Genomic DNA, 15,474 nt, shown 5'->3' with positions numbered 1-15,474 from the left:
CTCCTCATCTGTCCTGTCACTCACAGTGGCGTACATTTGTTTCGCCATCACCCAGATCATTTTACGGGACACTCTCTCGTGGCGTGCCCGTTTGCCGATAACCCATTCCCGCATGTTTATCTCAAGCTCCTCGGAAGCTTTCTTCCTACCTCCACCAGGCAGCCTGGCCCTTTTGCTGTCCTCCTCGCACAGACGCTGAAGCTCAGTTTTATTTTTTCGCCAATCTCTCACTCTCTTGGGATCGACAGAGAAACGTCTAGCGGCGGCTTCTCCCGAGTTTTCCTCTGCATGTTTTATGACAGAAAGTTTGAATTTCACGTTGTACTTTTTAATTTTTTTTTGCTGCACCGGAGCCATGGCGATCATTGATGTGATACTGACAGAAAGCAAGCACAATAGCCTTCCTGAAAAAAGCGTGAAGAAGAAAAACGTGCAGTGTCAACGTCTTCTTCTTTGTTTTAAAAAATAAATAAATTAGACCTGGTGTTTATTTGGAACCGGCGGTTATTTATCAAAATATACACCTGCACCCGGCGTTTAAAGGGGACCCTGCGGTTATTTGAAACCCAGCTATTATTTGGTAATTTACGGTAGTATATTATATCTGTGCATAGTACTGTAAATAACTTTAAACTTTAACATAATGTTTAAGTGTCTGAAGTGGGCTGACCCCAAAAGCCCCGGATTAGTAAATTCTGGAAGCCTGTTTATCAAGTAAAATAATTCTAATAGCCACAGTGAAATATGGGATGGTAAGTTTATATCAAACTCCTCCCTTTCCACAAAAGAAAATATTTCGGAATCATCTTGAACTCAGAGGCATTTGCTTTAATATATCAAATCAAATGTGATTTGGAGCAACAAGATAACCCCTTCTATCATATAAACCGCACATGACTGTTACTGTGTAGGTCATACAGCAGAGCAGTATCATAGAAAGCGGTGTGTTGGATATCAGTTGGCAAAAACTTTATTTACATTTCCAAGAATGCAATTAAGAACCAAATGATCCATTTCTCTCTTCAATCTCCTCAACACAAGTAAGGGAGGTGTAGGTGGAAGCTAAATGTTCTCAGCAGATTCATCTCTCTTTATGGCTCAATATTGCATTGTATTCATTATGCCACAGTGGCTTTGAGTGAATAAAAAAACTTGTCACTGTGTCCTCCTTCGCTTCCATAATCAGTGGTAGCTTAATAGACATTTGCAATATTGAGAAATAAAGCAAAAGCCAAAATACTGTCTAAATGTAAATTGTCCGAAACTTTGGAACTTCCAGTGAGAAGCTAGCAGCTAGTCGCAATGATAATGCTAACACAGACTACACCAGTGGTTCTCCATCTCTTTTGGGCCAGTGCCCCACTATCCATTATCCATTGTCCCTTACCACCTTACAGTTAAAATGCAGGCAAACTGTCATTTAATGCCAAATAACACACTGGGTTAAACTGGACGGTTTGAATGTTACAGAGAACAAAAAAGCCATGTGAAAAGAAATTACATGAAAAGGTGTTCAACATATGCAATGCATTGAAATTTGACATTTAAACTTTAATTTAATTAGGACGGTACTCCTCTGAGAACTGTCACCTTATTGTGGAGGAGTTTGAGTGCCCTAATGACCCTAGGAGCTATACTGTCGGGGGCATTTTGCCCCTGGTAGGGTTTCCCATGGCAGATTGGTTCTGGGCGAAGGGTCAGACGAAGAACAGTTCAAAGGACCCTTCATGATGGATATGAACAAGGACTCGTGTACCCGGCCGGGAGGGTTACTGGGGCCCCGCCCTGGAGCCAGGCCTTGTGTTGGGGCCCGTGGGCGAGCTCGTAGTGGCCAGGCCCCATGGGCAATGGGGCCCAGCCCATGGGGCCCGGCCGGGCCCAGCCCGAACCGGCTACAGGGAACTTGGAACCTCAAACACTTAATTTCCTGCATTCTGGTGAAAATGTATGCTCCAATTTATGGTGGAAATGTCTTTATTTATGTAGAAGAAAATATGAAATTCAGGCACCAAGTGACCATTCAAAATAAAAAATTGAAATGAGATATGATGCAGTAAGGCTCTCACACTTTCTGTGTTGCTTTTAAATATTTATTCACCTGCAGATCAACTTTTTTCATTTGTTGTTAGTCAGCACACCAGGGGCATGATTTATTCTTCAGTCCTAATTTGTGTCTTTTGTTTGGAGAAGTAACCTCTTTGAAAGTGCCCATGGCACCGATTCACATCATGATAAATTAATTCACTATGATTCATTTATAAACTCTTGGACTTACATAACTCATATGTGTTCCAGCAAGATTTCTGCTCACATTCAAAACTTTCTGCACATTCAGAACATATCCCACATACGTGTTCACTGAGAAGTCGAGAATAAAGTCATAACATTTTGAAAAAAAACCCAAAACAAAACAAAAAAAAAACCAGTCCTGCCATATAGTCTGCTGTGCATTATGTTATTGCTCTGCACTCCAGTGTACCCCTCAGACTATCTGACAGACACAGGGCCCCGTTTGGGAATCTCTCTGGATGAGACAAAGTTTAGGGAAGCAGGTGTGCACTGCTCTTCATTGGAGTTGGAAAACTGAAACTATATCTAACAAAGAGCAAGGAAAGCTGACAGCACAGTCAGCATCTTGCCACATAAAGTATGCAAGGCAGACGCAGTCACAATTCTTCAGCCGAGTCTCCTTTTCTCTCTCTGTCTATAAAGCATTCTTGCTTGTGGTTTTCAAACAAGCTACGTATGCTTAAAGGTAAGATAGCTTCTCACTTTGATGTTAAAAGAATGGACAGAGGAGCATGCTGTTCCATAGAAAACAATGAAAAGCTACGCACAAGCCTTATCTTGAGTAGAAAAAGCCTTGTCAAAAAAGGCCTCAGATGGTGATAAAAGCGAGTCTAATCATAAAATTGTGAAAATGTGCGTGTAAGACTAAACTGGCATGAAAAAGAAGACACACATAACTTACCCCCAAGAACATCGCAATGCCTCTCTTTAAAAAATATTGCTTCTAGTTCTCTGAACACCCACTGGAGCCCAGTACTGCCCCCGTTGAGAAATGCTAGCCTACACAGAGTTAGCAGCACGAGGTAAAAGCACAGAATACAAGTAACCTTTGCATAATAAGAAACGTCAAGTTAGCATGACATTTCTGCTTTCACCTGTTGTATGCGTTAAAAGCACCTATCTCATCATAGTTAATAAATTAATGTTAGCTTGTATGGAAAATGTATGTAATCAAGAATCACACATAAACTGTTTCAAAACACAGATTGGATTTGAACAGCTAAACATGATCATGAAGAGACTTAGCACACTTTTTTTCTCTGGAAAAAGCATAACAACGTGATGCAGATACCACCTATCACCAAATCCCTGACTGAGCCTCAACACACACCAAACTGATCACCAAATGTTGATCACAGAGACAAACAAAACTTTGCACTCTTCATTAAACAGCCTTAAACACACAGTAACAGTGTGAACTGTGAAATGTAAAACAAGTGGTTCTTTCTCACCAGGTTCTGTGCAAAATACTCATTAATGTCCAGCATCCATAGCTCTGACGGGGTCACTGGAGCTAATACTGTAACTAATTCTGCTCAGTGAGCTAACCTGGGGGTCTCCTTGGGATAATGTACAGAGGCAGAGCAGGGGGTGGTCCCCCAACAGCCAAAACCTTAAAAAACTTTTAGGTTTTTAAACTACCTTCAACTTTGTGTCATTCAGATAATAATATGTGCCCATGCTGTTTATCTTACTATGCTATTCCCTAAAAAAAAGCTAATATAGGCATTATGAGTAAGTTTTCTGTGGGCCTAATATTTTATTCAGAGAAGATCACATTTACTCAAGTTGTTGGGAATCCTTGGCTATTACACCGGATTTCCACTGGATGCGTGCCTGTTGCGGAACGGCAGCGCTGGTTATCCGCTGCGTGCTCCACCATCCGTCAATACCCACCGGCTGCGTTTGCTGTACGGAGTGGTGCAGCTCCACCGGAAGACATCTCGGTGCACTGCCATGATTAATATCTCCTCGTCCATGGTGTCAACGTGGTGAAATGACGTCTGAAACCCTCTGACCTGCTGACTTCAGGCCTGCCTCTGCCCATTATGTAGTTTTCAAGGTGTCGTGCAGGGAAATATGATCTGCCGTGAACACTGTCTATTTTATTTTGAAAATTAACCGGATGTTTTATTTTGTTTCTGTGCACCACTTCCTGCCCCGCACGATCTGCTCTGTGCTGAAATGAAGTAGGAGTCCTGCGTATCTGTTGCGGAGGGCTCCGGACTGCCGGAGCTGTGACGGAGCCGGAACGCAGCATAGCCGCAGCCGGTGGAAACACACACATTGACTAGAATTGAATCCTATCAGCTCCGCTGCCGTGCCAGAGCGGAGATGCAACCAACACGCATCTGGTGGAAATAGGCCGTTAGAGCAGCCCAGATTATTATGGCATGGATTCATGTGTAGCCGATTTGTCAGCTTAACATTCATTCTGTGAACTCTACTCCAGCATTGTATTAGAAAAACAGGTTTCAAGATTAGTAATGCTGTATCACCAAATTCCGACTCTATGTTATGCAACTTAAAAATAACCACATAAGACATTTTCTGTGTCTTTTTAGGTGGTAGGAGTGAAATTAGTCATCCACAACATTTGTTGTGTTCTGGTTTCATAATGATGAAGACAGTTGGAGAACAATTAGATACAAAATAGGCTGTAGGCTGTACAGGAGGATTTTTGTACTTGGCAACTACCATGTTTTCCCCAAATGATGAACAGACTTTAAAGCATTCTATTATCTCAAATGGCTTGAAACAATAGTGCATGTAGCTGCTGTAAATGGAGAAAAATGGCTCCCCATGGAAGCATGGACCTGGACTTCCTGAATATGGGCTAGGCTCAGAATGTTTACAGCTTCTGGCTCTATCCCTGATAATGAACTTTAGCACTCATTACTATTGTGATTTATGTAAATTAGGGCACAGAAATAACTCCTCATGTTGAACTTCTAAGTCAGTCCCCCCGAACATTAATGCACATCAAACTGAAACCCATCTATAAATAAAAGCATGTAAAAATAGCTCAGCCTCTAACAGCTACAATAAAACCTTGTATTGTAATCCAACAATATTATATCATATAATATAGGCCTTTATAGTAAGCCACACAAATGGGGTATTCTGCATGTTGAGTACTTTGTTGCTTAAGTACATTTACCTAATAATATTTCTGTACTCTTACTTAACATCTTGAATCATATCTTGAATGAATGACTGCAGTATAGTATTTTTTACCACTGAGTTCACTGTGCATAAAAGAATAGTAGTCTGCTCACACTATAATACTCCATAACAACAGTGTGTTACAGTGCACTTGAATAAACAGAATGAAACCACAATAAAACAAACTGAACAGATTATCTGTGAATCGTCTGGTTACATTCAATCAATAGTGCCCCCATAAATTTTTTATAGGGGTGGCCAGATAGGGCCGCTGAAAATGTTGGGGTAGCATAACAAAACCGAAAGACACAACTGATCTTCAGGAATCTCCCTATGCTGTCAAGTATACAGTATATCCTCTACTGGTATAATCTGATTTCTGATTAATACTGTTACAGTTAGCATTTGGAGTTCCACAGGAGTCCTGTGTATATGCACAGTATATATCTGTGTATACATGTGTTTGCTGCTATATTGTTCTTCAAATAGGCTGGTAATAGACAAATATATAGCTTTAGTTTATATGGCAGGGATAAAACATTTACTGGGAATATCTTGATAAGATCTTGGAGGTAAGAGTTCAAGAACTCCTTTGAAAATGGCAATGTCAGCTGTTCCCTCATCAGAATGTAGCCTGACTTTTAAGTGTTGTTTAGACCCCTTCCAATCAAGCTGTAAGTACTACAGACTGTATATTAAGATGGACAACATGACAGCTCCCCAAAAGTGAGACCAAAACATCTTGAACACCTCCTGGTGACTGGCTGCATCATAGATCATAAACAACAAAATCAAAGTAGACATCAAATTAATTTTTCCCAAAGGTGGTCTCTGTCATTTAGATATGCCTTATCATGCTGATATATGTTTAGGTGTTGTTTTTTTACTGATAAGTTTGGTTTAAATTAGTTATTGCTCTATCTATTGCTATGATAGCTATGTGTGCTCGCGATCAGTGGCACTGTTTGCAATTGTTTGGATGGGTGTAGGAGTGGGACCTCCACACTGCATAGTTCACTACTACACAGACTCTCCAAATGACATCATATGCACGAGATGCCAACGGCCGTATCACAGATATTTTGGCTTCATTTCTGTACAGTGGGGGTAAGTGGAGACATGTTGTCCATCTTCATATACAGTCTGTGGTTGGCAGCAATGGATGCTTTACATTGTCTAGTCTCACAAGGTACCACTACCTTCGCCATCTTAAAAAAGAGAGCACCAAAGCCTCTTAAAAACAGTAATGTCAGCCTCCAACTGCCACCAGGAGGGGCCAGTGGGGAGCAAGCAATTGTATACACAGGACTGAGTTGATGTGAAAAATAAATGATGTCTGTCTTTCCTTACAGTAAAAACCTTTATGGTTACATACCTGTTTCACATCATAAGCGAAGAGCACATATTTCAGATCAGGGGAGACAGAATACTTGGCCACGTAGAAATTTATCTGGTGGAAATATGAGAGAAAGAAAGACACAGACACAGATATAGATTTACTATTTGCAATGCCAATCATTATGATAGCATTAACATCACGATAAATCCTCCAACTTAAATGTACAATAGGACACTCACAAATGTTGTGTTTGTCAGGACAATCTCTGTTTCGTTTGTAAGAATGTTAAACTTGATGACGTGGCCATCACTGTTTCTGTAGATGACTTCAGAGTCTGTGAATAGAAACAGAAAGAACAAAGAAAAAAACATCAGTTTGAAGGAAATTGAATTTTGAAAGCTGTTCTGCAAAAAGACATTACAGAGAAAAACTTCAAAGTAGGAACCAGGCAAAGCATGCCATTGAAAACAAATGCTTTCTAAGCCCCATCATTTCTTCAAATTAAAGAACAGTAACAATGCAGCAGACAGCCAAACAGGCTTGAGTTTATGCAAGTCTAATGTAACGTGATTAACTGTGGGGATCAAAAGCGAGATTTCACTGCCAGACAATCACAAAGGGAAGGACTACATTTTTCATTTTCAACATGTTGTGTGTTGATGGGAAGAGCACTGTGTGGCACCGCCAGGGAAAAATCTTTCATTCCGAGCTGGATTGATTGGACAAGACTGGATTGATTGTTTTGTGTCGCAGACATACAGAAGACATACAGAAACATAGCCCACCTCAAATATCATCAGGGACCGTCATGATTATTAACACAATGGCATGCACAAATACTCGTAGTCATAAATGTACTGTATGCATGCACAGGTACACATACAATACATGTGCACACAGGTTGCAATACAGTAACTGCTAAGCATGGCCATGGCAAATGTGTCTTTCTCATACTGATCCAGATTTAATGCTAGTTGTGCTGACTGAAAACAGATACAAAAACAATCAATATTTCTCTTCTCTCAGGTTATTTGACAGTTAAATGATTTATCTGTCAATAGTCTGGCTATTGATGGAAATGTTTCCATAACCATCAACTGACAATATTCCCTTGAGCACCAGGTACTTAATCCAAAAACTCTTCAGTATAGCAAGTCCAGTAATTAACACAGGCTCAAGCTGAAAATACACAATAATTAAGTGTCCCCTTATTTGTGTTTTACCTGTTAGCATTATTCATCAGGTTGGCACATTTGCATGTGCATATGGAACTACTTTTCCTTCAAGAATGTTCAAGGTGAGTAAATAAAGCATTTGTTTTGGCACGAAAGAAACCAAATAAAATGTGGGCACCATGCCATCAGCAGTAAAAATCAAATGCCAACCACACATGAATCACTGCTTTAACAAACAATGGGAAAAATGGAGAGGCACTGTTTGGTGATAGAGCATGAGTAACCACGTTATCTTCAAAAAGACCTGCTTTTGTTTTTTAACACTTGTAAACAAGTACGTCAGTGCAGTTATATACAGTGCTAAATATAAGAAAGTAAGCCTTCATATCAGAAACACATCCATGAGCTCAGCCTTCCCTCACCTCACTATTATGTTGGCAATGTCTGTCAATCCATCACTTCAGTCCAGATTAAAATATCTCTTTGAAATATCTGTTACACCCTTTAAGTGTAACAATACACATATTCATATTGAGCAGTTTGGTATGAAGCTTTCGGTTCAGTACTCATTATAGACCAAACGATTCATTGAACTAATTCTGTTACATCTGGAAATTGAAAAAAGTGGGGAAAAAAATGGTAAATGGACCTGCATTTGTATAGCGGCTTTCTAGTCATCCGACCACTCAAAGCGCTTTTTACACTACGAGTCACATTCACCCATTCATACACTGGCGTCCGAGGCTACCATACAAGGTGCCACCCGCTACTCAGTTTTTAACACACTGATGGAAGCATCATCGGGAGCAATTTGGGGTTCAGTATCTTTCTTCAACATGCAGACTGGAGGAGCTGGGGATCGAACCGCTGATCTTCCAATTGTTGGATGACCCGCTCTACCTCTGAGCCACAGCCGCCCACACGATTGAACATGCAACATGCTGTCTGCCCCTCCCACCCCCAAACCAGAACATTCTACTCCAGTGAGTGCTACACTGAGGCAGCTTGTTGCAAAATGGTTAGTAGCGCCATTACCAGACCAGAAATAGCAACCCCAAATGGTACACTACAAGAGTGTACATTACATAGCCTACACTGCTACATGTAGCTACATTCTAACGTCAGGGGAGCATATCATCTTGTTTGAAGATGATGTTGTTGGAACATGTCCAATGTCAAGACTTTGGTTTAGAAGCTTTTAGGTCATTTTTCGTGATGAACAGTGTAGCTATTCTCTCTTACAATCATTCACTGGCTACAATGATGGGGCAGACATGTCAAGATACATAAGGCCTGGAAACCCTGACCAATCAGAGTCTTTGAGCTTTTTCAGGAGGGGGGCTTTAAGAGACATGCACTAAAATGAAATACCTCGGACAGAGAGTGAATGCAGGTGTTCCACTACAGGCATTATGAGGAAATTACAGTGTTTTGTTAACAATTAAAGCATATAAACATGTTCTCAAACCTGAAAAGATCATAATATGTCCCCTTTAAGGTTTCCCAGACAACAAATCCTGAGGGTCTTTTTCTTTTATGCATTAATTAGTTTATGACCAAATATATGGTTTTTTTCTAAAGCAACAAAGCTTGATTGTTATTTTTCTGACCTTGCATGCCCATCACAGTAACAGATAACAGCACATCAGACAGGCAGTGTGTTTAATCAATTATCGACGGACCGCAGGCCAAAAATTGCTCCACATGAGGATTCTCACATACCGTGCAAAATGAAAATTACTTGTCATATTCATCTTAACAGCAGCTCAAACACTATACACTATGTGTTGCGGAAAAGGCTTTGTTATTTGAGGGAACTCTCAAAGAATCCGAGGACCGACAGACATTCTGCAGAGAGAGCTAATCCCCTTTAATAAACATCAACATTCAATCTTAGTGAAGTCAACAACGCCAAATGCTTAGCACAAAAGCAGTACTGTAAGTTGAAGTGTTGAAGCTTTAGCTACAAACTTATCAGCAGAGCAACAGAAAGAAGTTCTGTCATCTATCCATCCATTATCTATACCCACTTATCCCCAAAGGCTGCAGATAAGTGGAGGGTCACATCCAATTCCAGCTGACATTGGGCAAGAGGCGGGGTACAGTCTGAACAGGTCACCAGTCAATCACAGGGCTGACACAAAGAGACATACAGCAATTCACACTCACATTCACATCTTAAGGCAATTTAGAGTCCCGGATTACCCTTATAATAGCCGTGCTGTACACCTGCATTAGCGAGACAGGTCGTTACTGACTGGTCATCCAAGTTTTTTGTAAATTTCCAGAAATTGATTGAAAATAAAATGTGAAAATATTAGAGAGGACAAGATATTTTTTATGTATTGAGTAGTGAAAGGGATTATAGTTTAATTAGAATGTTCATTTTATGAATTCATTTGTCTCTCCTGATTCTCATGTACCCGTAGGTGTATTTATCAACCATGCAGTGAATCGGGAAAGACCCCAACACCTATTCTTTTTCTGCTGGAGTGAATGCATTTAAGGAAGTATTTCACAGCTGGAAGGATGGTCGTTTCATAAATCTGGGCTGTCTATACAGTAGAAAGATGGCCAGCTCTTCGGAAAACAATATGGCAGCAGGGTGGTAACAAATAATCTCATATTACAGTTAGAGTGTATATTGATACGCTGTGACTGAGCATCCAAAACTGACGCAGGACACGTACCTAGCACATGATATTTTAACCTGAAGGGCCACTGACCAAGCATCAGTATTTGACAAGTTGGGAGTGAGAATGTATTGTTTTTTCAGACTCTGTTTTCCTAATGAGAGAAATAGTATGGCATCCTCTTCCTGTTCAGTAACTCTAGACAGTGCACTAAAATATGTTTCTGAAAGAAATTTAGGCGAGAAATAGGCCATACGGTAAGAATCTTGATTTGCATTTAATCAACACTGCCTAACTGCCATTTGATTTGAGTCTGGCCTGCATTTGAGAGAGAGAGAGAGAGAGAGGGGCGGCTTTCTCTTTCTCTCAATCCACGTTTATATTCTTTGTGTAGGTGATGGCGACAGGGATATCAAGCAAGATGGAAGGAAGTTTAACATAGTTCTTTTACAGTACACACACATTACTATGATACAGAACTGACTGAACATTGTTTAAGCATCCCTTTAACAATAAGTGGCAGTGAGACATGAATGTTTTGTTTATATGGCAGAAACAGAAAAAAGATAAATCATAAAGGAGTTAATATGTTTCTATCGGTCTTTATCATATCTTCTGAAAAATGTTCATAGTTGGATAAAAATGTACTCTATCTCTGTCCGTAAATGTCTATTGGTCTGGCTGACAGTGTAAACAGAGAACTCTGTGTGTGTGTGTGTGTGTGTGTGTGTGTGTGTGTGTGTGTGTTTTGGTGTGAGGGTCATGTCTGGGTCTCTGGGGTTATCCAGTACCACTGGGACTCCCATAGTAATGAATAGCTTTGCTCGTAAGCACAGCTGTCTTTACTGAACTCCTCTGGCTAATCCCACACAGCTGTCGAGGCTGTGTTTGGATGGCACTCTCTACCCTGAGGAATATGTTTCCCCTGCTCCAAAATGATCCACAAAGTTGTTTCTGCTGTTCTCAAATGTGGCTGCTGTATTGTCACCTTCACTGTCATATAAAATAAAATGGTAAACCAGTATGAGAACAATAGTCTGGGATGCTGCAGGCTTAATGAACCACTGCTTGCTTTGAATGGCCTGATCTCAGCAAAATTTGATGTACCGTTGAGCGTTAAACGATTCTCGTATGTGCTGTGTTGGGATTGCTTGAAATAGCCCACTTACCACAAAAAATAACATGGAAAGGTACCAGTGACAAAAAAAATGCCCTTAAAATATATGTGTCTCCGATGAGGTCATTTTTAAAGTTTCAAAAATAATTTTAATTTGATACCCAGTGGAGTTAAACCTCAAATCACCGCATGCCTAGGAGAGAGAAATTAATATTTAGAGCTGATAAAAAGAAACTCATTCCTGTGATCTTTAAAACATTACCATAGGTCTCTGCACTGCTTTGCACTTGTCTCCTTAAATAATGAAATGTTCGTAGCTGAAAAAGAACAAGCTAAGACTCTAATGTATAAGTAATGTCCTACGTCTGTAGCCCGATGAATAATGAAATGCCTTGGCTTTTTTCTGCCAGGTTTAACTCTGCAGCTTAGGTGGATTAAGTAATGGTCACTGTACACGCAACGTGCTTCCACTGCATCTTTTGTGTGTGTTGTGTTGAGGCAAGTAAATATGATGTTTTCCTGGTGTAAGGCTCATTCAAGTTTAAGGTAAGATTATAACATCAAAATATGTTATTACAATGAAAAATGTTTTCAGAAACATAATGAACATATAATTTTGTGATCAAAACAGTGTTTTAGTTAGAAACAGGATTTAATTAGTAATAACAGTCAGTGTTTTTAATAGCCTTGGCCTCTCCTCTTTTAAACCACTCAATACTCAGCTTTGTGTTGAAATGAACAGTGAGCCTTGAGAGAGAAGATGGTGTCCCTGTGTAAGAGCGGCACAATCATTTATTGTACTTTAAACAGATTTCTTATGTGTCACACAGGAGTCATTTAAGAGTCTGTAGTGGTGCCAGACATTGGCTCCCTAGGCAAGGTTCCCCTGGGTTCTCTAGGGCATTGGTGTGCGTGTTTGTACCACCCCCCTGTAACCCCCACCCCCACTAAACTGAGGTGGGTGCCGATCACTTAATGTTTGAGGAATTTATTACAAAAAGTGGATAACTGGCAAAGGGAGTGGTGCATTGCAAGTTTGGGGCAATTGGACCACTTTACAGGAAGTTATTGAAAAAGTGTATTACTTGCTACGGAGTGGTGCATTCTCTTAAAACTTGAAGGGCGCATTCCCCCCATGGACCTCTTTGCACCACTTAAAATTTTGGCGTCACAATTTGACATGATGTGGTCTCAATCAACAGATCTCAGGCTGCTGAGTCGCCAGCAGCAAGTCCCAGGCATGTAGCAGCTTTCCTATGAAGTTATGGCCAAATAACGTTTGAGATGGAAGCTGGAAGCCAAATTCGGCAGCCAAATGTGTATGGGTTAGGTGTTAGGGTTAAAGTCAGAGATAAGGTGGCACCAGTGGCGAACTGGCCATCTGGAGGTTCTGGAGAATCACAGAACGGCGGCTGCCACGCAGTCATCACCGTTTTTTTTTTGTTTTTTGTTTTTTTTTCCTTTTTCTCCCTGATAATCTTCTGTTCCACATCCAGTCCGCTAGGTGGCAGCCTTTAAATTGGATGCCAGCCGGCCCATAGATATCTATGAGCCGGCTGGCCGCCAATCAAATTGAAGAAGAAGGAAGCGCATACCGTATGCGCACCGGTTGTTGTGGGCTGGGCCGAGTCAAAGTCCAGGGCTGATTTTTAGTCCCAGTCCGCCCCTGGGTGGCACACTAGGTGGCTACCCATGTAGCACATAGGAAGGTCCACCACTGGTATGTGGCATTCACCAACTTCTCAAACTGATTTACTAGTTTTTAGACAGTCATCCTTTCTCTACAAAAAAATAAAAATAAAAAAAGTTTGATTTTACAGTAGTTGAACCCAAATCCACATAGGTTATTCAGGAAAGCCCAAATAATCTGATGAAAACAGATCATTTTTTACGTGAAATTGCTCATTGTTATTGGTGTGGTTAAAAAAGCTATGATTGACATCCAATTAGTTCATATTATGACTAACATCACCTAATGAGAGATGAGAGGATACATAGATCTCAATAATGTCACCCCTATAATAACATTCAACACAAGCAAAATCAAAGAAGTAAAATACAGCTGGAGTCAAGATCAAGCAACAGTCACCTAACTAATGGTTAATACTATAAACCAGCATAAACATTAAAATAACTATTGTGTTCTGGACAGACACATAACAAACACTAATAAAAATAAACCTTTGCATTTTAAAATATCAAATAGCAAACTTATTAGCTACTCTAGTATTTAAGTGGTGCAAACCGGTACAGCACAAGATCAGTGTGGATGGCCACAAGATGAAAATGCCCATTCTGTAAGCAACATAGGACTTTGATTTCACTCAGTTGTTTCATTGACTACACATTTTTGAAAAGTGATCACAATAGTCTGTAGTCACCCCCACACAGCAGGCAGCAAGCTGAGAGCTGACCATTGCCGGCTATCATTCTGACATGGAGGAGGAGGAGGAGGAGGCTTCATGTGCAGAAGTAGTGAGACAAAAGCCTGGTGTAGCAGATACATTTCTATCAGCCCCCCACAAATTATAGATTAAAAATGAAGCTATGATGTGTATGATAACATGTAGCTTTAAACTGTATGTGTTAATTTCCTTAATTTAAAAAGTCCAGTTGAAATACTGAAAATAAACCACAATGTTTTACTTTGTACTTTAGACAATATCCATCCATTTATGGTGTATTTTGACTTACAGTCCACCTACAACCTATTAAGCATTTTGTGGTTATTTAAACAGATGGAAATATAAAGAGTGGGGATACAAATGTGGTATTTATTTATATATTACAGATATTTGGTTTTTTAAAGATGATACAGAACCTGACATTTTTTATATACATATAACTAAAGAAAACGTAACGCACTATTAATATTCTGTCCATTATATCATCATCATCATCATCATCATCAGTGAGAGGTCTTTTTGGGTGTTTTTTTTTTTTTTTTATGTCATCATAGCAACTTATGCAGTTCAGCAGGAAAGGTCTGGCAGTTGTCTTGGGGTCTGCAGCTTTCTGTCCAGTATCATGCTTTGATGCACAGACAGTGTAATCACCTACTGAAGCTTGCGATATTCCATCTTGACCACCTCTCATATGAGTCATGGTACACTTGGCTTTTGCACTTAACTTGATGTCAAAGTGATCTCTCTTTATGTGTATTACTGATGCATTACATCGCTGCTGTGATGACATGGCATCAGCAGCTGCACTATTAATATTTTTTTTATTTGTTACTGACACTGCTCAACTTATCTTTTGGTCTGCTGATGTCTGATAGCAGAGGCTCTGTGGTGTGAAAGCTTTCTTTTTATTTATTAGGTAACATTTTTGTTAATCAAACAATTGCCAAAAAAATTGTGGCAATTTTAGGGGCCTTAATTATGATCAAATCTTATAAAGTTGCACCTCCTCATAAACAGGTGCAGCCCTGTCTCCTAGATATTACATCTGTATATTACTAAACTTTTTTTAAAATAACGATGTGGTGACAACAAAATTGCTGCCTGGATAATGTTCACAGACAATGTTTTTTGAGTTAATCAAACACAACATTATTGTACCAAGCTAAATTCTTCCCCTATTATCAAAAAAAGTAATTTGCACTGTTTTTCTTTTAAAAAAACATATTAGCTGTTTCAAATTTTTATATAGAGGTAATAACTAAAATGCAGGGCTACATGAGGTATTCATCAGCCTGAAATGAGCAGTTTACCATAAAGATAACAGGGTGTGGTGAATCTGATTTGGAATAATGACACAGCCAAGCAACAACCTCTGGGGCTGAAAAAAAGAAGGCAATGCACAAGTGAAAAAAACTGCAGTTCCTCAAATGGCCACTTGAGGCTGGTTTTAGCAAGTCAATCCCCACAGACCCCCATGTTAAAATGCCACACTCTACAGAGGAAAATAAACATGTTTACAGCCAAGTACCATCATGATTTTGGTATCTACAGCTAATTTCCATGTTCACTA

At 39.9% G+C, this 15,474-nt stretch overlaps 1 protein-coding gene across 3 annotated transcripts in view; it reads right to left on the bottom strand.

The window, feature by feature from the left end:
• The window catches only part of LOC125899749 (inactive dipeptidyl peptidase 10-like), a 310,646-nt gene that overhangs the window by 86,432 nt on the left and 208,740 nt on the right, over positions 1 to 15,474 (bottom strand). For all 3 annotated transcript variants that reach the window (XM_049594253.1, XM_049594254.1, XM_049594255.1), the window contains 2 exons: positions 6,814 to 6,908; positions 6,611 to 6,685 (listed from right to left, as the gene is read on the bottom strand). In XM_049594253.1, coding sequence (XP_049450210.1) covers positions 6,611 to 6,685; positions 6,814 to 6,908 — 170 coding nt within the window. The remainder of the gene's footprint in view (positions 1 to 6,610; positions 6,686 to 6,813; positions 6,909 to 15,474) is intronic.

Source organism: Epinephelus fuscoguttatus, linkage group LG13 (genome assembly GCF_011397635.1).
Source record: "Epinephelus fuscoguttatus linkage group LG13, E.fuscoguttatus.final_Chr_v1".
NCBI classification, from domain to species: Eukaryota; Metazoa; Chordata; class Actinopteri; order Perciformes; family Serranidae; genus Epinephelus; species Epinephelus fuscoguttatus.
This window is presented reverse-complemented; position numbering and strand designations above follow the sequence as displayed.